This window comes from Crocodylus siamensis, chromosome 6 (assembly GCF_052110815.1).
Source record: "Crocodylus siamensis isolate JL-2025a chromosome 6, ASM5211081v1, whole genome shotgun sequence".
Taxonomy (NCBI): domain Eukaryota; kingdom Metazoa; phylum Chordata; order Crocodylia; family Crocodylidae; genus Crocodylus; species Crocodylus siamensis.
In genome coordinates, this window is record NC_143400.1 from 19177779 (window position 1) to 19202729 (window position 24951).

The 24951-nt window shown below is 55.4% G+C and overlaps 1 protein-coding gene and 2 long non-coding RNA genes across 7 annotated transcripts; 2 read left to right on the forward strand and 1 right to left on the reverse strand.

Moving 5' to 3' along the window:
• Positions 1 to 427: 427 nt before the first annotated feature.
• PSMB6 (proteasome 20S subunit beta 6) lies at positions 428 to 2307 on the reverse strand. Its single transcript, XM_090055797.1, has 6 exons — positions 2022 to 2307; positions 1688 to 1755; positions 1483 to 1614; positions 1258 to 1387; positions 980 to 1124; positions 428 to 599 (listed from the first exon to the last, which is right to left on the reverse strand). The coding sequence occupies exons 1-6, from the start codon at positions 2217 to 2219 to the stop codon at positions 472 to 474; spliced, it is 801 nt and encodes a 266-aa protein (XP_089911923.1). The 5' UTR covers positions 2220 to 2307; the 3' UTR covers positions 428 to 471.
• Positions 2202 to 2890, forward strand: LOC149861414 (uncharacterized). The gene is made up of 2 exons (XR_016443318.1): positions 2202 to 2341; positions 2450 to 2890. It is a non-coding gene; the product is annotated as an uncharacterized LOC149861414 (long non-coding RNA).
• A 14788-nt stretch (positions 2891 to 17678) lies between these two features.
• On the forward strand, positions 17679 to 24678 carry LOC149861415 (uncharacterized). 5 transcript variants are annotated; one of them, XR_016443313.1, is made up of 4 exons: positions 17679 to 17802; positions 19320 to 19604; positions 21160 to 22508; positions 22739 to 24678. It is a non-coding gene; the product is annotated as an uncharacterized LOC149861415 (long non-coding RNA). The 5 variants fall into 5 exon arrangements; XR_016443314.1 differs by having other exon boundaries at positions 21160 to 22036; positions 22361 to 24678; XR_016443312.1 differs by having other exon boundaries at positions 21160 to 24678.
• The last annotated feature ends 273 nt before the right edge of the window (positions 24679 to 24951 follow it).

The following is a 24951-nucleotide window of genomic DNA, read 5'->3' on the forward strand; positions in this document are numbered from 1 at the left end:
GCATAGGGTTTGCTGTTTCTGGCTTATTTCTTGGCTGCGTGGGACAATTTCCCTGGAAATCCTCCTGTCTGTGGCTGGGCTAAGCCCAGGCGGCAGTAACCATGGAGCCGCATAATGCTCTGGAAGCAGCTCAACTGGGCAGCGTGGGCACCACATAGCTGCCAAGGAGCTGGGCTTTACTGCGCATGCGCAAGGGGCAGCATAGGGCAGCTGCAATTGTATGTGCAGAAGAGAAGGACATAAGAGAGATGTTTCCCTCCTTATTTTCAAGGTGCAGGAGGCAGAGCTTGACCATGTGGTGAGAAAGGCAGGGCTTGCAGGGCTGGAGGGAGGGGCACCAGCCCAGCTAAAAGAGCCCCCCCCTTTCCCACAGCTGGAGAATGCAGGCATCCAGGCTCCTAGCACAGAGTGCAGATACAGCCATGGAAAGGTTCCAAGAGCAGTTTATTGGGCCCCCGGGGGGCACTAGTCTCAAGGAGATGAGAAGCGCGGGAGCTTGTCCCCCTGCAGCACCTGGCGCTCGACCCCACGCTCAGTGATAGCTGCCAGCCGCACCACACCGCCACTCGAGCCGTCCCGCTCCATGGCCAGAGCCAGTGCTGTGAGGGGGAGGGCAATCAGCACCTGAACAGCTAGATCTGCTGCAAACCCACCCCCAAAAGAACCTCCAGCAAGCACCCAGCTTTTGGGTTCTTCCCCACAATCTTCCCCACCTTTCCTACCTTACCTGGGTCCCATCCCATACCCCCAGAAGCACCCCCTCAACACCCAGCCTCCACCCACTGGCCCAGAAGCCTGGGCCCCGACACCCTCCCCAATTTTCCCCTATAACAACCCTGGACCCATGAGCTCCTTTCTCCCCAACTCAAGGCAGCACCCTCCCAACACCTCCCTGGATGTCTGGGTCTGCCTACCGGCTCGCCCCAAACTAGATCCCAGATGCCTGGGTCCTGTGGGGGAGGGGGGGTTGGTTGGTTACCATTAGCAACAAAGCGCAGGCACTCCTCCTTGCTCATCCCTGGCTGGTAGTTGGCATCAACGTAGCCGTAGATGTAGGAGCTGCCAGAGCCACCCACTGAGACTGGCTGCCGTGTCAGCATCCCGCCCATGGGCACAGAGTATACCTAGGGGTGTAAGGGGGGCTCTGTCTGGCTGTGGCCGGGGGCAATGGGGCTGCACTGGCCATAAGAACCGTGCTGCAGCCAGCTCTGAGTAAAACAATGAGGTCCTGGTGCAGCCAGCTCTGGGGGACCTCACCTGCCCGCCACGGCGTGGGTCCCAGCCAGCCACAAGGATTCCGGCCATGAGGTCCTCACGGTAACGGTAGCACATCTCCTTGAAGAGGCTGGCAGCTGTGTGTACCAGGGGGGCCTCATCCAGCTCAATGCTGGGAGAGGGAAGGAAGGAGTAGAGGTGGGTGCTGGGCCTGGCTGCAGGTGGTGCCAAGGGCCCACATCCTGGGGCTTTGGGGGGGGGGGGTACCTGTGAAAGCCAAGCTGGTAGGTGACAGCGTCAGCAATGGCCTGCGTGTCAGCAGCAGAGCCTGAGCGGCAGCAGTAGATCCGCTCGTGGATCGGGGTCAGCTTGTCCGTCACCCGGTTGGCAATGTAGGCCCTGGGGGTGGCAGGGCAGGTCAGACCTGGGGGTTGGGGCAGGACCCCCGCACCACCCTCCTGCCTGCACTCACCCTGTGGTGGTCCGCGAGTCCGCGCCAATGACGACCCCCCCGGCAAACTCCACCGCCATGATGGTCGTCTGTGGAAAGAGAGACCTGCGCTGGGCCCACCGTCTGGTGGGAGGCTGTGCACCCCGGCCGGAGCTCCCGCCCCTCTGCCCCTGGCATCGCTCCGCACCGTGACCCCGCCTTTAACAACAGGAAGGCGGGGAGCTGGAGCCACGGGGGGGGCCGTGGGCTGCCCGGGCAGGAACCGGGGCTTCCTCCTGTGCTGCTCCCCACCTGGAGCCCCCCCAGCCAGGCCCTGGGGACCCTCACAGGCCCGCGCCCGCTCCCCGCGGCTCACTCCGGTGCTGACGGCCCGCGCGGCCCAGTCGGGGTGTCGCGCCCCGAGCGCGGTCTGCCCCATCACCGCTGCCGCCGCCATGTTGCCGGGCGGTGCGACAGCACCTTGCTGCTTTACGTGAATACGCGTGACGTCGTCAGCGCGCCCAGACACGGCGTCGGGCGTGCGCCTTCGCAGGGCGGGAAAAGGAGAGCCCATCGAGGCGGGGCGGAGCCCCACTTCCGCCCGGCATGGGCCTCGGGCTGGCGCCGCACGTGGGGTGCGCTGACATCACTCGGACACCACGGGGTGTCCTACCTGGGAGACGTCAGCACGCCGAGGTGAGGCTTGCGTAGGCAGCGAGGGTCCCGCCTGATGGACGGGAGGCTCCGCCCCCCCCGAGCTCACCCCGCCGGACGCCGGGTCACGCGCGGGATTTTGCATCGCAGAGTTTGAAGAATGTCGGAAGCTGAAGAAAGGCAGCTGAGCTCCGGGCAGACGGCGGCCGCAGTCGAGCTCTTCCCGCAGGGGAGACACGCTCCCGGCGCACCCACGAAGGGCCCAGACACGGCGGGATCCCGGCGCGGGGCGCGCACCCCGAAGCTCGCAAGGACCTGGCACAGCAACGATCCGTTGTTCCCCTCAGCTTGGTCTGCCCGGCAGCCTGGTCTGGTGCCACCCCATGCACCTGCGTGCGCCCGCCGCTGCGGGACAGCAGGCTGGGCAGAGCCCTGACACTGAGGTGAAGGGAGTGGTCCTGAGCCATAAGGTTTAGCCAGGTGACCGAAAGAGTAAAAGCTCAGGCTGGATATCCACTGGGCTTCATGTGAGAGTGGGTGTCAAAGAGCACAGAATAAATGCATGCACAGGAACGCATTAAACCGAAATAAGTTTATTGTTAGACATAATATAATACAAGTTAAGACGGTAACAAAATATATTTAGAACGGCACAAAAAATCCGTTACTCGGACTATCAGGTAAACGCGCACTACCTAGCCTGTGTGGCAGATCCTTAGCATCACTCTCTCTGGCCTCCCCCAACAGAAAGCAGAGGCCAAGCCCTCCCAGCCCAAGATCAGGGTCCAGGTGATACTTTACCAGAGGTTATGATACCTGCAGCTTTAGGAATGTCACACAGAGAACCACCGAGAAATCAGTTAAAAAAGGGCTTGGTTAAAGTTTGATGCCTAAGAGCTCGCCTAATTGCCACCCAGTTAAACGCTGTTGTGCACAAATGCCTACGGACAGCAACAGGATCAGCACAGCATGGATCAGACTCTCTCTCTGGAGCAGAACCCCCCCCCCCCAACACAAGCTAAACTCAGACTCCTAGACCCCCAAATTACCCCTTTTTACTCCTCTGATCACTTCACACCAGCCTGCTCACAAAATTTTGTCTCCAGCTCATGCTCAGACAGTATACTGTCCAGTCAAATTCTCACTTACTTGATATAGTCTGCAGCAGTTCCTACCATCAGTCTACAATATCGAACGCTGGCTCGGACTGTGTCCTGTCTAATCAACTGTCTGCACACACACTACAATACACGGCACCACACCACTTCACAGATGGAAATCAGCCACCACACACACTCCACAGCAAAACTAAATGGCTTATGTCAGCAAAAGGCAAGCGTTCCCTCTTACCTGAGCTGACTGCTGCACATGCGCAGTCCAAGACCTTACAATCTGTCCCAGAGAGATCCTAGACATCCTGGAGAAGGGAGGCTGGAAGGACCCTCCCAGAGGTACCGTCTCATCAAGCACCTGCCTGAGGCAGGCCAGCCCTGTGCAAACAGTCCCAGACAAACCATAGTCTTGACACAGCACTACCGGCAGCCCTGACGCTACACAGGACACAGCTCCCTAATCTGCCACCGGCTCTAAAGCTCTCCTCACCACATTCACAACAGGAAAGAAAAGATAAAAGGAGAAAAAGACTCCACCCATTGGACCCATGGCCTTGCCCTGGAGTCAGCCCCCAAAATGCAGCGATTAGGCATGCTGTGCACTGGGCAAACCAGGGCACCAAAAAGCAATGGTGGAAGTTGGAAGAGCAGCTCAGTCGCTGCAGGTGTAGCCATGAGCTGCACAATTGGCTCAGGGACAGAACAAGCAAGGGGGGCTCTAGGGCACAACCCCCACATCACTGCCATGTTCAGAATCATCTCCAAGGGCATCTCACCTCTGCCTACCACCTAAAATACAAAATAATGATCAGTACAAGTAATCCCCAACCCCCACAACAGACATTGCCCAGCCAGGCGGCAGCCAAGTGCCTTTAATTACACATGCGAACTACTTGCTGTCCCACAGCCTTGCTCTGGCAAATTCCAGGCAAAAGCAAAGGTGCTTGGAAGCTGGAAAGGGGCTGCAGCACGTTGCTGTGTGCTGTTCCCTTTCCTCTTCTACAGGGCCCTGAGGACAAGGTGCAAGAGTTGCAGTTAAAGGCAGAATTTAAATGTAGGGCAATTAAGTATTGACATAACACCTCATTTGATTCAGAGCAGAAGAGCTTTAAGAACAATACCGCAAATGCCCTATAAAACTTTTAAGACTCCTTTTCAATATTCAATAAATTATCTACCACCAAAGTCCAAGTATAAGTTTAGCTGTAGGAGTGTTTTCTCACCAAAACAGGCCAGGAAGCAGTGTCTTTATAGTTTTACTGAGCGGGATACTTTGCTGTGAAGAGCTGAGTACAATGCTGTTGTGACTTCTCTGTCTCTCCTGGAGCGCACACCTTGCTGGAATTCTGTTTTGCTCTTATACTGTTTAACTGTGTTGCTTCAATGCATTTCCCCTTGATAGTTGCTCAATTAAAGTCCAGACAAAGCCGAGGGTGGGACCATCATATTATAATTGATAACTGTGCGGATCCTGTTTTGGATTGTGTAGGTGTGAAACTTGTTTTTGCAAGTTTGTGACTGGCCCAGAGGTTACAAGTCAATCAAATGTGGTGGGTTTTGATTGACTGATTGGGATACCTTGGGGCATCGGTCATTGGGTAGCTGTTTTAACAATGGGGCAGGATTTACATTGACAATAGTCTGCGTGATGGAGACGTTTGCAAAACCTCAGGCAGACATTGAATGGCTGTTTTGAGAAATATGCCTTAATTAAGGGGGGATGTGTTAACTCGGAATTGTTTATAGTCACATATAGCACGCTCATGTTCCTCATGTTCTGCATTTAGGAGTCAGAACTGTTGGCAGAGATTAGACCAACTAGATATTTGCAAAAACAAAGTCTTTATTTGGAAGCTTTTGGGCACACTCACCCTTCTTCAGGTCTAGGAGAATGGAAAAAAATGCAGAATTTCTCTTAGGTGGAAATGAAAATTCATGTGTCACAGGACAGCTGAAGGTGCTGTGAGATCTCCTGGTTGGAAAAGTTAATTTTGTGCAAATTAGGCTCCAATAAAAGACCAGTCAATTTACCTTGGCGATGTCTGATGGCAAGCAGGATGTTGAATTATGTTTCCCTCTGGTTATGATGTTTCATATTTCACAGTAGGATGGGTAGATGGAAGGCTCTCCTGGACAAGGAATTTCTCTTGTGTTGAGGCATCTCTGTGCTCTGGGAACCTACAAATTTGTCTCAAAACAAAAGGCAGGAGCAAGGGTATTTAGTGCACTTCAGTCTTTCACCTCTTCATAGTTGGTCGGGTCAGAAGGGACCTGAGCAGATCATCAAGTCCGACCCCCTGCCATGGCAGGAAAGAGTAGAGTACTGGGGTCAAAGGACCCCAGCAAGGTGTACATCTAACCTCCTCTTAAAGACCCCCAGGGTCGGAGCCAGCACCACTCCTCTTGGAAGTTGATTCCAGACCCTAGCCGCCCTGACCGTGAAGTCGCGCCTCCTGATATCCAGCCTAAATCTACCTTCTGCCAGCTCGTGACCATTATTCCTGGTCACTCCGGGTAGTGCTCAGGGGAACAGGGACTCCCCCAGTGCCTGCTGGTCCCCTCCAACTAGTTTGTAACAGGCCACTAGATCCCCCCTCAGCCTTCTCTTGTGGAGGCTGAACAGGTTCAGGTCCCGTAGCCTCTCCTCGTATGGCCTGCCCTGCTGCCCCGATCATGAGGGTGGCCTCCTCTGGACCCTCTCCATGTTGTCCACATCCCTCCTGAAGTGCGGTGCCCAGAACTGGATACAGTACTCCAGCTGCGGCCTGACCAGTGCCGCATAGAGGGGGAGGATCACCTCCTTGGACCTGCTCGTGATGCATCTGTGGATGCATAATAAGGTGCGGTTGGCCTTCCTGACTGCATCCCCACACTCCCAGCCCATGTTCATCTTGGCATCAACGATGACTCCAAGATCCTTTTCTGCCTCTGTACTGATGAGAAGGGAGTTCCCCAGCCTATAGGTATGGTGCTGGTTGTTCCTCCCCAGGTGTATCACTTTGCACTTCTCGGTGTTGAATCCCATCCTATTCTCATCCGCCCACCCTTGTAACCTGTCTAGGTCCAATTTTAGCTTATTCCTCCCTTCTAGCGTGCCCACATCCCCCCCCACCCCATCTTAGTGTCATCAGCAAATTTGAACAGGGTGCTTTTTACCCCCTTGTCCAAGTCACTGATGAAGATCTTGAACAGTGTGGGCCTGAGGACCAAGCTCTGGGGGATCCCACTACCCACGTCCCTCCAGGTTGAAAATGACCCATCCACCACCACTCTCTGGGTGCAGCCCTCCAGCCAGTTGGTGACCCAATTGACTGTGTGGGTGTCGACACCACAGCCCCCCAGTTTCTTAATGAGAACAGGGTGAGAGACAGTGTCGAAGGCCTTCCAAAAGTCCAGGAAAACGATGTCCACTGCTACCCCTGCGTCTAAGGATCTTGAGACCTGGTGATAGAAGCCCATGTAGAAATTAACTACAAAGCAGACTCAGCACTTCAAGGACACTTCCTGATAAGACTCCTGGAATGCCTAAACCTTAGTCGCCGTGAAGTCTGAAGCAAACAAGTACGTAGCCCCCTCCCTATGAGTCAGCATTCCAGAGCAAGCACGTAGCCACAAAAACCAGTTTTAACCAACTAGGGGTCTCTCAGACTGGCCTGGTACCTTGTTATCTATCACAGTGGAAAATTCCCACCTGTGCGCGCATTTTGACTGTAAACTATAAATTCCCTCTAACAGTTTCAGTTGGGGCCTCTGAGCTTGCTTAGGGTGCCCAGCATGCTGAATAAAACTTGAGACTGAAAGCGACTCTGTGTCTTTGGGAACGGCTCCGCAAGGGGTCACGGATTCCGCAACAGCCACCAGGTTGGTCTGACAGGACCTGCCTCTAATGAACCTGCGTTGGTTGCCCCTAAGCATAATCTCCCCCCCACTGACCCCTCACAGACATGTGCCAGTTTGTCAAGAATGGTCTCTTTGATAATTTTTTCCAAGATCTTCCCCAGGATAAAGGTCAGGCTGATGGGCCTGTAGTTCTCTGGATCTACTCTCCTCCCTTTCTTGAAGATAGGCACCACATCGGCTTTCTTCCCATCTTCGGGCACTTCACCAGAATGCCAGGAGCTCTCGAAGGTCTGTGCCAGGGGCTGGGCTATGATGCTCACCAGCTCCTTCAGTACCCTGGGGTGTAAACTGCCTGGGCCAGCTGACTTGAAGGTGCCCAGCCTCTCAAGTGTTCCTTCACATGGTCAGCATTGATGGAGGGTAACAATTCTCCCTCACCCTGGCCATCCCATACCATATTGAGCAGGGCCGTCCCCTGGGGCTGGTGAAAATCTGACACAAAATACCCATTAAGCATGTTGGCTTTTTCCTGGGCGTTGGTTGTCAGCTGTCCCAGACAGGTTAGCAGGGGTCCAATGTTGCCCTTGCTTTTCCTCCAGCTCCCCACGTATCTAAAAAAAGGACTTTTTATTGTTTTTGATACTTGTAGCCACTTGGAGTTCAGTCGCAGCCTTGCCTTTCCTGGTTTGCTCCCTGCAGGTCTGGACCAGGGCAGAGTATTCCTCCTTGGAGGTGGACCCAGTCCTCCATCCTTTGTAGGTCTGTCTTTTTAGACACAGGAGGTCCGCCAGTTCCCTGGAGATCCAAGGGGTTGCTGTGCCCTTTTGTTGCCTTTCCTCTGAGACAGGGTAGACATTGCTTGTGCATCCAGGATCACTCCTTTGAGGAGCAGCCACTCGTCCTGAACTCCCCTCCCCTTCGGGTTGTGGTCCCTTAGGGCCTTGCCGACAAGCCTCCTGAGCTTGTCAAAGTCGGCTTTCCTGAAGTTAAGGGCTTCTGCATTGCTGACTGACTTGCCAGCTTTACGGCGGATGCTGAAGGTGATCAGCTCATGGTCACTGTCTCCCAGCTTCCCTTTGATCATTAGGTGGCTCATTGAGTCATCCCCCGTTGCCAGTACCAGGTCGAACAGTGCTTTGCCTCTTGTCAGCCCACAGACTTCTTGAGTCAGGTAGAGGTCATCCATGCACATGAGGAAGCTTTGCGACCGCTCAGATTTGGCTGAGCTCTCTTCCCACGAGATGTCTGGGTAGTATAGCCATCTATACCTGTGACCCAGTCATAGGTGGAGTCCCACCGGGTCTCCGATATCCCTATGACATCGTAGTCATCCTTGTTTACCTGGAGGACCAGTTCCTCCTATTTATTCCCCAAGCTCCTGGCATTGGTTACACCAGCTCAGGCAGTCTGGGCCCCTCTCTTTGCTTTGTTATACATGTGATGAGTGTGTCCGGTCTCTGCCAACAATTTTCCTTTTTGAGGAACCATCAGTTTTATTTTTCAGCTCAGGTGAAGTAGTGCGTTGAGGTCTATCTAACTCAATGCCTAGTAGATGGCAACCGCTAGCGGAGAAACTATTTGTTCTTGATAGCGCTTCTCCATCCTCATCCACTCTTGCCCTGGCCTTCATTATGACTGTTATCATCTTATGGCAGGGTTCTGGTATTGGGGCCCACAAGCTCCACTTCTTCAATGCTTGATGGGTTGCAACCATTAGTGGAGACTGATCTTCTTTGTGACAGTCTTGTCACCACAACCCAGTTTTTCCCCAGACACTCTCTTTTTTACAGGAGGCTTTCTTTCCTAGCTATTAACACTTCAAGTGATTACAAACGCTATGATGATTTGGCATAATAAAACTCTGGGTACATTTCAAACTAGCACAGAAGATTAAATTAATTGGGATTGCTTTCTTTTGCATGGCCCAAGCCATGATCTTGCATTCTTGTGTAAGATGCACTGTTATTTTAATTTGGTTATTTAGATTTTACATGTAGGTCCAGCCAAGCTTGCACAGTCATCACAGGCTCCACTTACCTGTGGGAATGAGACACAGGAGATGTAGCAGCTGGAGGGACAGCAGCACCAGGCAAGCACTGACTCGGCGCTCAGTTCTACCCGGGGTCACTCCAAGCCCCAAGGGGAGGAGATAGATGTCCCTTCCCAACACACCTCCCACTGCCAGGTGCCCTGTGCTGCACCAGCTCTGCTCCCAGCACTGCCCGGGCTGCAGACCCTTCCTGAGACACCCAGGCCCAGAGCCCAGGCTGCCTAGGGGGGAAGATGGACACCCCAGCTCTGCCCCTCTCCCCCAGGTGCACAGGGGCTGGCGCAGACCCAGCCACGCAGCTCTCCTGGCACTTGGCCCCCTCGGCTGCCCAGCCTGGGGTGACTCAGGGCTCTCAGGGCTGGCTCAGAGAGGGAATGTGTCTCAGGGGTGCCAGGTGGGCATGAACAGCTGCCAGCACAGCCAGGAGACCCTTTGCATTCATCCTGTTCCACAGTGACAGTGACCATGCACCAGCTGGCAGGGCCTGGCCAGGTCACAAAACCGGTAGCTGCGCCCCCAAGCTGGCTTTTGCCCCTGCCTCTGTCCCTGCCCCTGCCCCTCCCCAAGGGCTTGCACAGAGGGTGGCATTGCCAGGAGCCCTGTGGTCCCACACAGAGCCAGAGCTGCCAGCTCCACAGGTGGGAGGGTGAGATCTGACCCCAGCCCAAGAAACAGCCCTGCCCCAACCCATGGGAGACGAGACAGGGGTGAGGTAGTCCCCCAGGTCAGGGGTCCACATGCTAAAAACGCACCCATCACCAGGAACCACCGAGCTCCCAGGCGGGCCAGTGCTAGCCTGGTTCTTCATCCTGCAGACTCGGGGACCTGAGAGACCCACAGCAGGATTGTCCTGCCCTGAGGCAGCTTCCTGGGGCTAGCCCACAGCTCCCCACTTTATCCACCACCCCAGGCCCCAGTGCCCTTCCCCAGGTTGGTTCCATCACGCTAACACTCACCAGAGCTCTGCAAGGCTTCCTTTCTTCTTCTATGTCGCCACCTCCCAGGCCACAGTGCAGCCCCTCACCCAGGATTGGGCTGCAGGTGGCTCTGGGCATGATGGGCTCGAGATGTAGCCAGCTCTCATCACCCCCCTGCTCTCATCCCCAGCACCCTGCCCTCCCAGAGCACCCAGGTGTGCAGCCTCCCAGGCCCTCCCCCCATATCCTATAGAGAACCCAGGCATCAGGGCTCTGCTCCACTCCCCCCTCACAAGTGAGCTGCTGAGGTTGTCTGAGACTGGGGGGCAACAGCTGGATCAGAACAGCTGGGTCTTTACAATCCCTGTTGTATAAGGGGTTTGTTCAACACGGACAAGTGCAAAGTCCTGCACTGAGGATGGGACAATTCCCTGCACCGGGACAGGCTGGGAGCTGACTGGCTGGGCAGCAGCTCTGCAGAACAGGCCCTGAGGAGATGGGACAAGGAGCTGGACAGGAGCCAGAAGTGTGCCCTTGTTGCCAAGAAGGCTAACGGCATCCTGGGCTGCGTTGGTAGGAACGTTGCCAGCAGATGGAGAGCAGTGATTCTTCCCTTCTATTTGGCACTGGGGAGGCTGCATAGGAGTCCTGTGTCCAGTTTTGCACCCCCCCTCTCCCCCCCCCACACACAGAAAAGATCCGGACACATTGGAGAGAGTCCAGCAGAGGGCAACAAAAATGATTTGGGAGCTGCAGGACATGACTTGTGAGGAGAGGCTGAGGGAACTGGGATGATTTATTCTGCAGAAGGAAAGACTGAGCGGGGATTTGATAGCAGCCTTTAACTCTCTGAAAGGTGCCTCCAGAGAGGATGGAGCTGGACTGTTCTCAGTGGGGGCAGATGACAGAACAAGGAGCAACGGGCTCAAGCTGCAGGAAGGGAAGTTGAGGTTGGACTTCAGGAAGAATTTTCTCACTAGGAACAGGTTACCAGCCCCACCCTGCAACTCCTATCCCAGGCTCAGGGGAGCCAGGTGGGCACAGGCAAATGCCAGTGCAGCTAGAAGCCCCTTGCACTCACCCTGCCCTGCAGTGAGGATGACCAGGCACTGGCTGACAGACCCTGGCCAGGTCATGGGGCTGATAGCTGTGCCCCCAAGCTGGCTCCTGCCCCTGCCCCTGCCTCTGCCCCTCCCCAGGGGCTTGCGGTGGGTGGCATTGCCAGGAGCCCTATGGCCCACACACAGCCAGAGCTGCCAACTCCACAGGAGGCAGGGTGAGACCTGACGCCAGCCCAGAAAACAGCTTTGCCCCAGCCCATGGGAGACAGGGCAGAGGCGAGGTAGCCCCCCAGGCCAGGGTCCACACGCTAAAAGCCCACCCACCCCCAGAGCCACCAAGCTCCCGCCTGGGCCACCGTTGGCACTCGGGGACAGATGGTACAGATGACGCCAGCACCATGACGGTCCCTCCCTAGCCTGGTTCTTCACCCTTCAAACTTGGGGAACTGAGAGACCCACAGAGGACTGTCCTGTCCTGGGGCTAGCCCACAGCACCCCACTTTACCCACTGTCCCAAGCCCCAGCAGCACCCCCCCGGGTCAGGTCCATCACACTGACACTCACCAGAGTGCTGCAAGGCTTCTCTCTCCAAGACTGTCCAGACTGAAAGAGAAGGAAGAGGGGGTTAGACCTCCTCAAGTGCAGGGACCCAGGCACACCAGCCAATGCTGGCAAGAACATACAGACACCACTATGATGGGCACCTCTGTGACTCCCCAGACAGAAGCGAGACCCAGGGCTCTGCCGAGGCTCCCCGGCACCACCTGGCAGCTGCAGGGAGGCAGCACAGGGCTGGGTGAGGCCATCTGCCCACGGGGATGCTCTGCAAAGAGCTGCACAGCACCAGTAAGGAGTAGAGAGGGGAGGGGGCTTTGCTTTAACCAGGCACTGCTTTGTATCCTGCTGCCTGACTTGCTGCAGAGAGAAGGCAGAGGTCAGTGATTGCTGCTGCTTCCACAACTGGGGATGGTGCCAACCTGGGGCCACAGCCCAGAAGGAGCTGCCTGCACAGCATGGAGCCAGGGGCTCAGACAGGGATGTGGGGTCAGGACTCCACCACTCGGGAAAAGGTGGGGCTGTGGGGCTCGGTCCATGTGGAGCCCAAGAGCAGCCCTCAGGGCCCTCAACAAGCAGCCTTGCAGCGCTGGTGCTGGGGTCTGGCTGCTGCCGCCCTGGGAGCACATAGACCTAGGAGCCCGAGAATCCCCTGTCCCCCAGATCCCAGGCACAGCGGTGAGAAGCCCTCTCTGCTCCCCCATGCCAAGGCCTGGGCATGGTCTGACCCCAAGGGCTTCGCCCAGCACTTACTGAGGAAGTATCTAGCTGTGCCCATCCCAGCAAGGACCAGCACAACAACACTGATAATGATGCCCACGATCAGCATCTGGTTGGACTCTGGAAGAGGGATGGGTCCTGTGAGCTACGGGAACCCCCAGACTTGCTCCCAACACTGCAGGGGCCAAGTGTCCCCTCCCCATCAGTGCCCCCTGCATCCTCCGACCCCACAATTCCTTCCCCGCTCAGCAGGGTCAGTTAGCTCCTCCCTCCCTGAGCGCCAGGTTTCTTCTCCCTCCTTGTGCGGGGGTCGCTCACCCGTCCTGCTCTTATCCCAGTGGCCTGTCTCTCACCGATGCCTCAGGATGCCCTGGGATGGAGGAGACACCCGCTAGAGCGACTGCCCCTGGGGACCCTCAGGAACCCTGCTAGGAGGCCGGGCTGCAAGGTGGATAAAAATCAATGATTTAAAAAAAAAAAAATGTAATCAGATTTTTTCTTATTAGAATTGGATATTTTTTTTTAAATCATCAATATAATACTTTCTCTCTTGTTTAAAAAAATAATAGTTACAATTAAATCTCATCACAAAGTTACAACTAAATCTTCTCAGTTACACCATTCATAATACATTTCAGGACTGGAGGGGAACTATTTAAACAGTACATGTTTACTGATGATGTTTTGTCCCAGGACAGGGACAGGGACAGGGGTGCCGTGTCCCACAGCAGCGTTTGGGTCTTGCCCAGCAGCAGGACTGACATGCAGTGCTCACCACCCCAGACACAGGGGGGATGGGATGGGCATTTCCGGGGTGTACCCTGGGTCGGTGCTGCCGTGGGCGGTGACACCGGGGCTCACTGCTCTTCAGCGCTGCCTGCCCGTGCTCAAGTACTTCTGCAGCTACAGAGTGCAGGTCTCCTCCAGGTAGGCTCTTGTATGCTGAAGAAGGGCCTTGTTTTGTCCCTGAATTGGTGGAAATCATTATCCTGGCACCTTGAAACAGAGGTCCTTCAGTTGCTAAGACAAGTTTTCACAGCAGTAGCTTCCTCTGCAGCCACAGAGAGAATATTTTCATTGTTTGGTATTATTCACTCAAAGCTAAGAAATCGACCTGGAGTTAACAAAGCAGGAAAACTCGTATTACTGTTTCAGTATGTGAATAAAAATGACAGTGGGAGTGGAAAAGATGAGATCTAGTTGTAGAAGTTTTAAGGACAGCATACCTTTAATGTTGTGATGACTTGTCTGTTACAGTTAATAAAATTTGAAAATTACAAAAGAGGAGTTTAAGGACAGATGTTGTAAAATGCTGTATCGAGTTGTAAATTAACATGTTTTAGTGATCAGATTTGCACCGTCGTTTAAGAAATATGTGAAGAACTATCAGTGGGAAACTTCATTTAAATCAATCCTTTAGATCAGAGTTTTTGCTTGGTGATTTAAATCATGATTTAAATCAATTATTTAAATCACATTGATTTAAATCAATCCACCCTGCCGGGCTGGGCCCTGCACTGGACCACATGAACTGGCTCCAGTGCCCATTTCAGGAAAGAGCAGACGGCACCAGGGTGGGAGCACAGGGGGTGGGAGACAGGGCTGCACTGGGCTCGGGGCTGCAGGAACAGGGTCTGAAACGACTGATCTCTGATTCTCAGACACGGCCGGGGCATGGACACCCCATGGGCTCTGCCCAGCTGGGAAGCCTGACCAGGGCAGGGACAGGGGCGCCGTGTCCCACGGTAGCGCTTGGGTCTTGCCCAGCAGCAGGACTGAGATGCAGTGCTCACTACCCTGGACACAGGGGGATGGGGCAGACATTTCTGGGGGGTACCCTGGTCAGTGCTGCCCTGGGCTGTGACACCAAGGCTCTCTGCAGCGCTGCCTGCCCGTGCTGCAGGTACTTCCACGGCCGCATGATGCAGGTCTCCTCCAGGTAGGCTCTTGTATGCTGAAGAAGGGCCTTATCCTCATTCTACTTCCGCTGGGTGACCTGGGCCTGTGTCCGGGCTGCTACCCAGGTGTGCGATCCCAGGTCATAGCTGATGAAGTCTCTCCCCATTGTAGCCCCCCTGCATGTAGGTAGCCTCCAGTGCTGACATCTTCATAGAGCTCACAGCCATACATGAGCTGGAGAGTATGAGACCCTGAAACACGCAGATCCAGGCCCTGGGTCAGGGTCACAGCCTCAGGGAGCAGTTGCCGCCCGGGGCTGCCAGGCTGGGCAGGGACAGAGCGGACCCCATGGGGGGGGCAACAATGGGACAGTTCAGGCCTCCATTCACAGAGAACAAGGTTGAGGGGACACAACTACAGCCTTGCATACCCTGGGAACGCAGGAGCCCAGGGCTGGGGAGGAGGGTGGGAATGGCCCCTGGAAGGGAAGAGCAAGGTCATGGGAGAAAGGGGCAGGTGAAACCACCGGGACAAGTCCAGGCTGGAAAGCACAGTAGTGTTTCTCCATGCAGGAGCAGCACAGCACTGGGCAACCTCCTCGTGGGGCAGTGAGACCCGGGAGCGGAGCCTGAGCAGTGGATGCTGCAGCTGCCTGGAGCAGGGACCCAACTCTGCGGCCCTGGAGGTGTCCCCAGGGCTGTGCCCTGTTCAGCCCAACCCCTGCCTGCACCCGGGGGGTGACGGGGACTGGTCCCTGCACTCCACAGCTGCCCCCCCCCACAGACTTCTGAGTCCCCATGGTCATTGCCTGCCATGGCCCTCATGCCTGGGGGTCTGTCTGGTCCTTCCCCCTGGGATCCTCAACTCCCACTTCGGCCTCTGCCTCCCTCCCTCCTGGCCCCACTTTCCCCTCTTGTCCCTTTCTCTGCACCCACTGGCACCCCCTCCCATCACCCGGTCCCTTCCTGCCCTCCAAGCCCTTCCCTGCCTTGCTTCAGCCCCAGCGTCCAAACCAGCTCTACTAGGGAGCGACAGCCCCTTCACTGCCCTCCTGGGCCATCCCAGGACCCCTCTGACCCTACAACCAGCTCCTCCCCCAGTCCCAGCCCCGTCCATCCCTCCCATCCCCCTCCCTTTTGTGCCAGCACCTTTCCTCTGCACCCCCTCCCTACTTTTCCCTGCAGTCCTGGCCTGGACTTGCTCAGCTGCCCCCAGGCGTGGTGGTGGTTAGTCCAGAGCACGTGGCACAAGGGCTTGCAGAGAGTGGTCCAGGGAGGCTGGTTACGGAGGATGTTTGCCAGCAGCACTGAGGGGTGGCAGACAGCAGGGACACAGGGACCAGGCAGGGCAAAGGTGAGAGCACCCGCCCACATCGTGGACCCTGGAGACCTCCCACTGGTTCCCTCTGGAGTCTGCTGGGGCTCCCCCAACCCGGGCACCTCTGAGGGGATTAGCAGGACAAGCTGCCCGCCCCCCTGCCAGCCACACTCCTGTGTCCCTGCCCCAGGGTGGCCTTGGCCCTCTTGCTTCTTGCAAGGGCTCTTCTGCACCCTCCCAGCCCAGGCCCAAAGCTACTCTGGACATGACGGCTGCTCCAGCCCAGCCCCTGTCCTAAAGACTCTGCCAAGCCACAGACCAAGCCAAGATCCTGGCAGGGCCCTACCCCCGGGGCAGGCCGGGCAGCTGCCTGTGCCCCCCTCCCTGCCAGGCTGCAGCAGGTGTGGCACCCAGGGGCTCTCAGCAGAAGTGGAGCCGGCCCTGCAGAGGCCCAGGGCAGGGAGCAGCAGGCAGGGTGGGAAGGGGGCTGCGCTGGGCAGAGGTACAGGCGGGAGCCCCGGGAATGCAACACTTGGAGCCACTCAGCCAGGGCCAGCACGGGGGTGGCAGTGCTCTTCTTACCCTGGTGCCCACTTATGCTGTGACAGGGACAGGCTGGTGTGTGCAGAGACCTGGGGGCACGAGCTGGGGAAGGGTGCGCTGACCCATGGCCAGAGACAGAACAGCTGTTGCCACCACTGTCGGGTACACATGGTTTCCCTCCATGCATCTGTCTGGGGGCAAGGGCTGGGCTCCTGCTGCAGGAGCCAGACACCCTCCAGGGGGGTACCATATAACAGGCTGAGGCACCAATCTGCTGCGCCAGGGAAGCACCACAGCCTTGGTCTCCTGGGCACAGGTCAGGGGATGCCATTGACACCGGTTGCGCATGATGGAGAGGCTCTCTCTGCAGCCCCGAGCCCCTGGCTAGACTGAGCAGGTGTGCGTGCCCCTGCCCCTGCCCCTGCCTGCGGCGAGGCAGGGAGGAGCTGGCTGCAGGGACACACAGACCAGAGGGGAGACATGGTGATGCCCTCCCTGCTCTCCACTCCCTGCTGCTGATGGGTGGGTGCCTCCTCCATGCCCTGAGGTGAAAGATGCTCCACACCCAGAAAAGATGTGAAGCTGGAGAGTCCAGCAGAGGGCAAGGAAAATGTCTAGGGACTGGGGGACAGGACTTGTGAGGAGCCGCTGAGAGAACTGGGCTGACTGAGTCTGGAGAAGAGCAGACTGAAGGGGATTTGATAGCAGCCTTCAGCTCCCTGCAGGGTGGTCCCAAAGAGGATGCAGCTGGACTGTTCTCAGTGGGGGCAGATGACAGGACAAGGAGCAATGGGCTCAGGCTGCAGCAAGGGAAGTTGAGGTTGGACATTAATAGAAACTTTCTCCCGAGGGGGTGGTGAAGCACTGGAACAGGCTCCCCAGAGAGGTGGGGGAGTCTCCATTCTTGGAGGTTTTAGGGTCCAGCGAGACAAAGCCCCTCCGGCTAGGACGATGTCGTTGGGGCTGGTCCTGCTCGGAGCAGGGACTGGACTGCGTGTGACCTCCCGAGCTCGCTGTCAACCTGAATTGTCAAGGCACAAGGCAGGGGAAGGGCTCCCCGGGAGAGGCCGAGCCCCTCAGAGCCCCGACCCCCCATTCACGGCCTGTAGCCTCCAGACAGGAAATTACGCCTTCCCGCTGCCGCCGTGGAAAACTTTTTCCGAAAAAGGTTTTTCTCTGTGTCTCTCCGCCGGTAAAAATAGTCCCCTCAGGCAATGACTTGCCAAGGCGGGGCCAGCCAATAGGAGCGCGACAGATCCGAGGAAGCCCCGCCCTCCCTTGCACAGGGGCCTTCGCTCCTCCTCCCTTTGCAAAGTAGTCCCGGGTGCATGGAAGGGGCGTGGAGGGATTTATCTCCGCTCCGGGTGGGGCCTATGTAGCGGCTGCCGAGGGGGCTGACCCGGCTGTACTGTGGACGGGGCGCTTCCGGTCCGCGCCCCTTTTGTACCCGGGCTGCTCGTCCGGGCTGTAGGGGCTCGTTGATTGCACGGTAGTTTTATTTTTCGGGGGAGGTAGCGCTGCAAAAACGGCGGGGGGCTGCAAGCACGTGCATGGGGGGGTGGGGCAGTGCATGCCAGCGGGACCTGTATGGCGAAAGGGCGGGGGATCATATTGCAAAACAGGGCAGAGGGGCATGGGCATGAAATCAGGGGGCTGCATTGCAAAAGCCCCTTTGACCTCACTCAGCTGCCCGCCAGCTCCATAAAGTCCCAAGGGCCGGGGGCATCAGTGACCATCCCACTGCCCACACACATAGGAGCCAAGTACCAGTATGTGGGGGAGGCATGGGGGCATGTGCCCCGCCCAGATCTGTGCACAGGATGGGGGCAGGCTGCCCACTGCGGGCTGGGGCTCTGCACCCTGCTACCACTGCCTTGGGAGCTGCAGGGCCACATGGTGGACCTCCCAACTATGCACTGGCCCCAGGGCCCCATTCACCCCAGCCCCACTTCCTCCCTCACTGTGGGTACCTTGATCTGCCCCTGCCCTTCTACACAGATTTATCTGCTGGGCCAGGGTCAGGTACTTATTTTGGCTTGTGGGGGTTGTCACCAATATTTTTCTCCTTATTTGTGTGTGTGTGTGTGCGTGTTCTGTATATATGTAGAAGCAATTCCATAATAGTTCAAAATGAGATCAAAACCATGAGTCATTTAAGAACCCAGTGCCGAAAACACATGCACATGTATACCAACACAGCTGTCAGATGTACACATATGGCACATGCACACAGCCAGTACGTATGCATGTATGCACATGCAGCTGGAGCATCTATTGTGTACATGCGCATCTACACACAGCACACCCCAGGTGTCCAGGACATGCACAGGCACACTGCCCCCCAGGGGACACATGTTCTCAGACACCTGTAGAACAAAGGCCTGCACCCATTAGGAATAAAGGCAGCCCCATGGCGTGCCAAATAAAAGTTTAAAAAAAAAAGGGGGAAAAAAAAAGACAAGTCAAGTCTGAAAGTCCACTTTAATGAACCACCAGAAACATTGGTTGCAGCTCTTTGGCAGGGAGCAGCACCGTACTTGAACTCCTAGTGGCCCCTGGCAAAAGTTTAGTATCAGGCCTCCCTTTGCCAGCGATAACGATGATGATAATCAGACAACAGAAAAAAAAATTACTGTTTTCGGGCCCCCTTTCTGTCTGGGGCAGTTGATGGGTTTGGCCAAACCTGCGTCTGGGCTTGGCATGGAGGCATGTAATCGCCTTCCCCACAGATCTGAGGACTTAGCAACTAATTTATTTTAACATTTAATTTTTAAAAGCGGCTCCAGAAGAGCAGCTCAAAAAAATATTTCTAGAATTTTGCCATGTTGAGCCTTGGAAATGGTGAAACCCTTGGGTATTGCTCCAGACTTACTTACATACTTTCTGGAGAGTGGGCTTTGGCAGTGTACCAGTTCATCAAGAAATCCATTTGAGCTTCCAAGACAATAATTTTATGTTTGGCATGTGACAAGGCTGACTGAATTTTTTTTTTAATTCTTTTTTAAGGACAATTTTTTATGTTTCCATCAAATCAGCCAAATCGATTCCAAATTCATGAGTCACTCAAGAACCATATGTGGCTGTACTTCCAGCAAATATCCTCCACCCTGGCCTCAGATGCTTTCAAATCCTTTGGCAGATATCCTAATGAATGTGAACCTTAAAGCAGCTGCAGGCAGCCAGGCTTTCAATGCCGAAGCCCCACCCCGGCAGTTTCATCCTGGGGACATGGATGTGGTGAACAACAGCGGTGACCGGAATTGGGTCCCCAGGACTGTGTACTCCTGCCAGGTGAGTCCCTGCGGGGTCTCGCTCAGGCCCTAGGGTCTTCTCCATTGCCTTATGGGTCCCTCTCCACTGACAACCCAGGCATCTAGGACCCAGCCCCCCACTCTCACCCAGCAGACACAGGCATTGGTGGCAGGGCCACAGTAAGACATAGACAAACTAGGCACATGCCTAGGACCCTTAGTGGAGAAGGGGCCCAGTTTGCTTATTTTACTTATTAAAATTATTGAGTAAAACAAAGTGATATAAAAATGTCACCTTCAGCTAGGGGCCCACAGTTTTGTTTGGGTAGGGCCTGCTAAAAAGTTAATCCAGTCCTGACCAGAAATAACCAGCAAGACCTCAGTTAAAAGCAGACAAGCTCTGCAGACAGGAAATGGGTCATCACAAGCAGGTACCAAAATTCCCTCTTTCTGGATACCAAAATATGCCCCAAGTGCAGTTGGGGGGAAGAAGCCTCTCTCCTCCCAGGTGCTGGGGAAGGTGGCAGAGAATAGGGGCTTGTTCAAGCACAGCTGGGCTGCTCTAGCTGTTCCCTGCCCACCCCCCCACCCACACACGCACGCTGGTTGCCTCACTCAGCAGGTCCCCTGCACAGGCAGGGGGCGCCTGGACACCTGGGGTCTCTCCCCAGCTCACATACCTGGGTTCTGCCCTTGGCTGTGGCTGGAGCCTGGGTCCCTGAACACATGGGTTCCCTTTAGGGCAGGGGCAGGCAATTATTCCGGGCAGAGGGCTGCTTACTCAGTTTTGACAAGCTGTCAGAGGGCTGCATGGTTAGCCCTGCCCCTTGACAGGAGTCCCGCCCCCTGGTTGCCATCTTGGGACCTGAAGCCCTGCCCCCTAACCCCCAACCTTTGCCTCCCGAAGTACTCCTTTCAGCCAGTGGTTTGGCCATCTCAGAATGAGAAAAATGCCAAATTATATTCTAAAAATCAAACTTCTAAAACATCCATTTATATGATTATAAAAAATTGTTTTGTCCTGATTGACATGTGTTTGTGTAGTGTGCATGGAAGTGATTGCATATATTAGCTGAAAATGAAGTCTTACTCTTGTAAACTGGAGGTGTGGGGGGCATGGGGGTGGGGATAGGTTTTTGGGGGACTGGGGGTATGTGGGGGAGGGTGTGGGGGGTGGGGGGGGTGGCTAGGTGAGGATGGGGTTTGGGGGGTTGTGGGTGAAGCTGGCTCGGCTGTGTGGGATGGGTGTATGGGGGTCTGCATATATGGCAGTGTGTGTGGGGGTGCGTCTGTATGGTGGGGAGTGCCCTATGAACACACATATGCACACAGTGTACTGACCTCACTAGACACTCAAATGCATACACACTGGTGGCCTCACTAGATGCACATGTACATGCACACTGGTGCCCTCACTAGGCACATGCACTCTGGTCAGTTCACATGCGCATGCATACGGTGTGCTTGCCTCACTAATGTTGTGGGGGGGAGCAAATAGGGGGCTTGTCTGGGTACAGCTCCCCTGGGGAGGAGTCTAGGTGCCTGGTTTCTGTTCGCCTTCTCTGAGTGCCCAGGTGTCTGGTTTCTCTTCCCAGTTCTGGGGGCCTGGATGCCTGGATTCTGTCTGTTCTGGGGAGTTGGGGTAGGGCTGTGGCACCCCTGATCTCCCCTGTGCTGGCAGGAAGGACCCAGTTTGCCACAGGCCAGAGTCACTAGATGAGGGGCAGCGGAGATGATAGAGATACTGAAGAAGAAATGTCAGTTGTGTCCAAACCCATGTAAGAAATATGTTGGTAGGTGACAATTTTGGCATTGTGATTCCTGGGCTCTGCTGGGTGCCCCCTGCCTGCTGCATGGGTTTTGTGGGGAATAAGGCCCTGCCAGAGACTGGGTGCTGGCTATAAGCTGGGCTGGGCTGGGGACTGGGTCTGCCAGTGCTCCTGTTGGGACCAGCCCTGCACAGTCCTGGCTGAAGGGTCTTGCCCCACCACTCAGAGTTGCACCATTGGGGGCAGGCAGGGATTTGCCCCTCCTCATCCTGGGGGGTTTCCCTCCCTCTGCAGCAGGGACACGGCCTGGGCCTTGGATCTCATGTATGATTCACTCCCTCCAGCAGCAGGATATAGGGATGTGGCCCTCCTGCTGTCCCCAGGGCAGGGGTGGGGGCAAGGCCTGGGGGTGACAGCAGCTGTAGGAAGGGGTTACAGGATGGGGCAGTCTGGCCTGCATGGGGCTGATCCTGCTGCCTCAGGCAGGGGTTAGGTTGGATATGCCCCTGGGGGCAGGTGTCCAGGAGTGAGGAGAGGTGTTTGCACTGCATTCGCTGCTGCCTCTTACCACTGCTTCCCCTCCCAGTCTGCCTCCTGGTGCTGGTGCCAGTGATAGCAGTGACGGTGTGGCTGTGTAAGACATCAGGGACGCACAACACACAGTTACAGAAGAATAAGACGCTGACATCTTCCTCCAGTTCCTGTAAGCAGTGAGGGGGAGCTGGGGGCCTGGACACTTGGGTTCTGTCCGAGCTCTAAGAGGGGAACAGGGACTGGTGGGTGAGAGCAGGGTAGAGCTTGGTTTGAAAGGCTGAGCCCCGTTTCACAGCGTCACCCCAGAGCCAGCCGCATCCCAGCCAGGTTACACCCAGGCCAATGCCCACCCCCCGAGTCAGCTGCAGTTCAGCTCCCTGCTGTACCTAGTGCTCAGTGCTGTCTTACCGGCTGGGAGGGGTCTTGCCCCACATGTGGACTGCCCACCCCCATCCCTGCCAAACAGCATCTGCTTGTCTCCTGCAACTTCCAGCTCCTCCAAGTTTGTGGCTACTTCTCTGGTTCCTCCTACAAAGGCAAGGCCCGCAGGGACAATTGTCTCCAGCCCCCTCAGCCACTCGGCATGTGTCACCTTCGTTCTTTACAGAAGTCGGCAGCTGATCAGCTTTGACATGAGACAGGTATACAAGGGAAAAGCTAGTGGTGCGGCTGGCTCTGGAGTGAAGTGTCATGGCTGGCTGTAACAAGGGGTTGAGATGCTGCATCTGAGGTGGGGCGCTGGGGCTGATTATACAGGGCTGATGCAGCTGGCTTTGGGATGGGCAGTGGGGCTGGGTATAATGGGGCCCCTGCTGCAGTTGGCTCTGGGGTGGATGTGCTGCACCACGGACTGTCTCATTTCTCCCTGCAGGAGCACTCGAAGCATTACAAGAATGTGTGGGTCCAACCCTCCTCGACTGTGCATGAGCCTGGGTGTGTCCTGTCAAGCTTGGTGGCGGGGACCTGGGTGCCAGGACGCACGGGGGACAGGCAGGGAAAGGCCAACGCAGTTCTGCTGTGTGCTGCTGGCTTGGAGCATCTAACAACAAGTCCTCACTTCTAAGATCTGCTTTTACCTAGAGGATGAGGAGCTCAAGAAGAGTGGCTGCAGTGTAGTCAGGCCTTGCTATTGCAGATCATCATTACCACCACTCCCTAGATCCCAGAGGGCTGCTGGGCCTAGCCCAGGTGTGGGGTGACAGGGAGCTTAGAGCACTTCTGTCACAGCCAAGCTGCATCTTTTCTTGTCTTCCCCACTCTGAGCTGGAAACCTGGGTCTTCATTGTTGTAATTACAGGTGGCCAGGGGAGAAATTCCACTTCCAGCCCACAGCAAAGCAGAGCCAATTTATCTGTGTTATACAAACCATATTACCTCATAGGTGTGAGGTGGAGGATGAAGGCCCCCCTCCCCACCTTCAGGGCAACTCTTTCCAACCAGACCAGTGTTATTTATGATCTCTGCTTGCTTCCTTGGATTTCTCCACCCCTTGCCAAGGGTCTAATGGGGCTCCCAGGAGGTGGCCACACTACATCTTTCCCAGCCCCAAGGCGCACAGAGCTTCAGACCCAAGAACAACCCTGAAAGGCCTCATCTGTGTGTAGGGACCAAGGTTGATGAAACGGGGTCTCTAAGATATGAGGGGGGTCAACGGCAGCAGGTCTGTCCTATACACTCCATTTCTATGAAGTACTGGCAAAGGGTGGGAGGTTAACTTAAAAGTGAAGGAATAAGCTCATTTTGTAAATCTTTTCCCAGGGGCTATAACACCAGGAAGACATCTGCCTCTAACCTTCCCACCATGTGCAGGAACCTGGCAGTGAACAATATTTTCCCTCTCGCACATGCACAACATTCAATAGCACTGAGGAGGTGGGGTTTGGCCCTGAGCTTGGCTGATCATGCAGTGAGTTGGGAAGGTGGATTGCTGCCTGATGGGAAGCAACCCAGACATGCATGAGATGTGTCTCAAGGGGTTTTAAGTCTCCCCTAACTGGACACCAGAACAGGGTCAGGAAGGAATTTCCCTCCCACCACACCCCACGGCAAATTGGTCTGGAGTGGGGGGGGGGGTTGTCCTCTACAGCAGGGGTGTGGCCTTGGCCTGGGGTCTCTTAAGTGTCTACTACCAACCTTTCACAGCAGCAGGAGATTGGTTGCTGTGACCCCCCACTTTCCCTGAGGCCAAGGTGACATCTGGTGCCCATGTGTTGCTCAGAAGTCAGATACAGGTTTATGTGGACTGGTTTGCGCAAGGCTGGAGCTGCTTCAGGCAGGCTTGGACTGGATGTGATCTTGGTGCAGGGGACAGGGCGGCCTTTCCAGGCCCAGTTCCCTATGGCTCTGACTTTTCTCTGGGGAGGTCCCTTCCAGACCCCCTCACTGCACTTTCTATGCACACTATGACAATCCCTCTCTCTGTCTCACTCTACCCAAGGAATTCTCAGAAAAGTCCCTGAGGGACACTTCTTTTCCCTCACTTTCCTTTTTAAACCAGACTTGTCTTCATAAATGTGAAAGCGGATCTCCTAGCCCCTCTTCAGGGTTTACCTGACTCCCTGCTGTCTTTACACCTCTGCCAGGGGGTCACACTGCACATGTGAAAACTGGTGCTGCTTCTTCCACTGACTTGAAACAAATAGGAAAAAGTGCTAACTTTTTTCTGTATGTACTTTCTAAGGATGTTTACCAAGGATTAATTCATATTTGTTTTTTAACATAGCAAAACTAGCATATTTTTTAATGTTCATCACAAAACTAGCACTATTTTGTTAATGTATAGGAAAAAATAATATATTTTCTAGCATTGTTGATGTGGGTTTTTAATTTTCATACCTATTGACAGATGGTGTTATTTTGTGAAGTTTCCTGGTGCGGTAAAGGGAGCTGTTGTTGGGACAGCAGCCTATGAATGTAATGTTGGATGTGAGACACATGACTCAAATGGTTTTTCAATTAAAAAGCAAGCCAGAAGAGAACAAGTCTGTGGGGGGCAACCCTATCCGGAGAGGATGAGGCTGACTCTGTCTCAGCTGAAGGGGGGTTACCATGGAGGGTTAGCCCGTGGCCAGGGGTCCGTGCCTC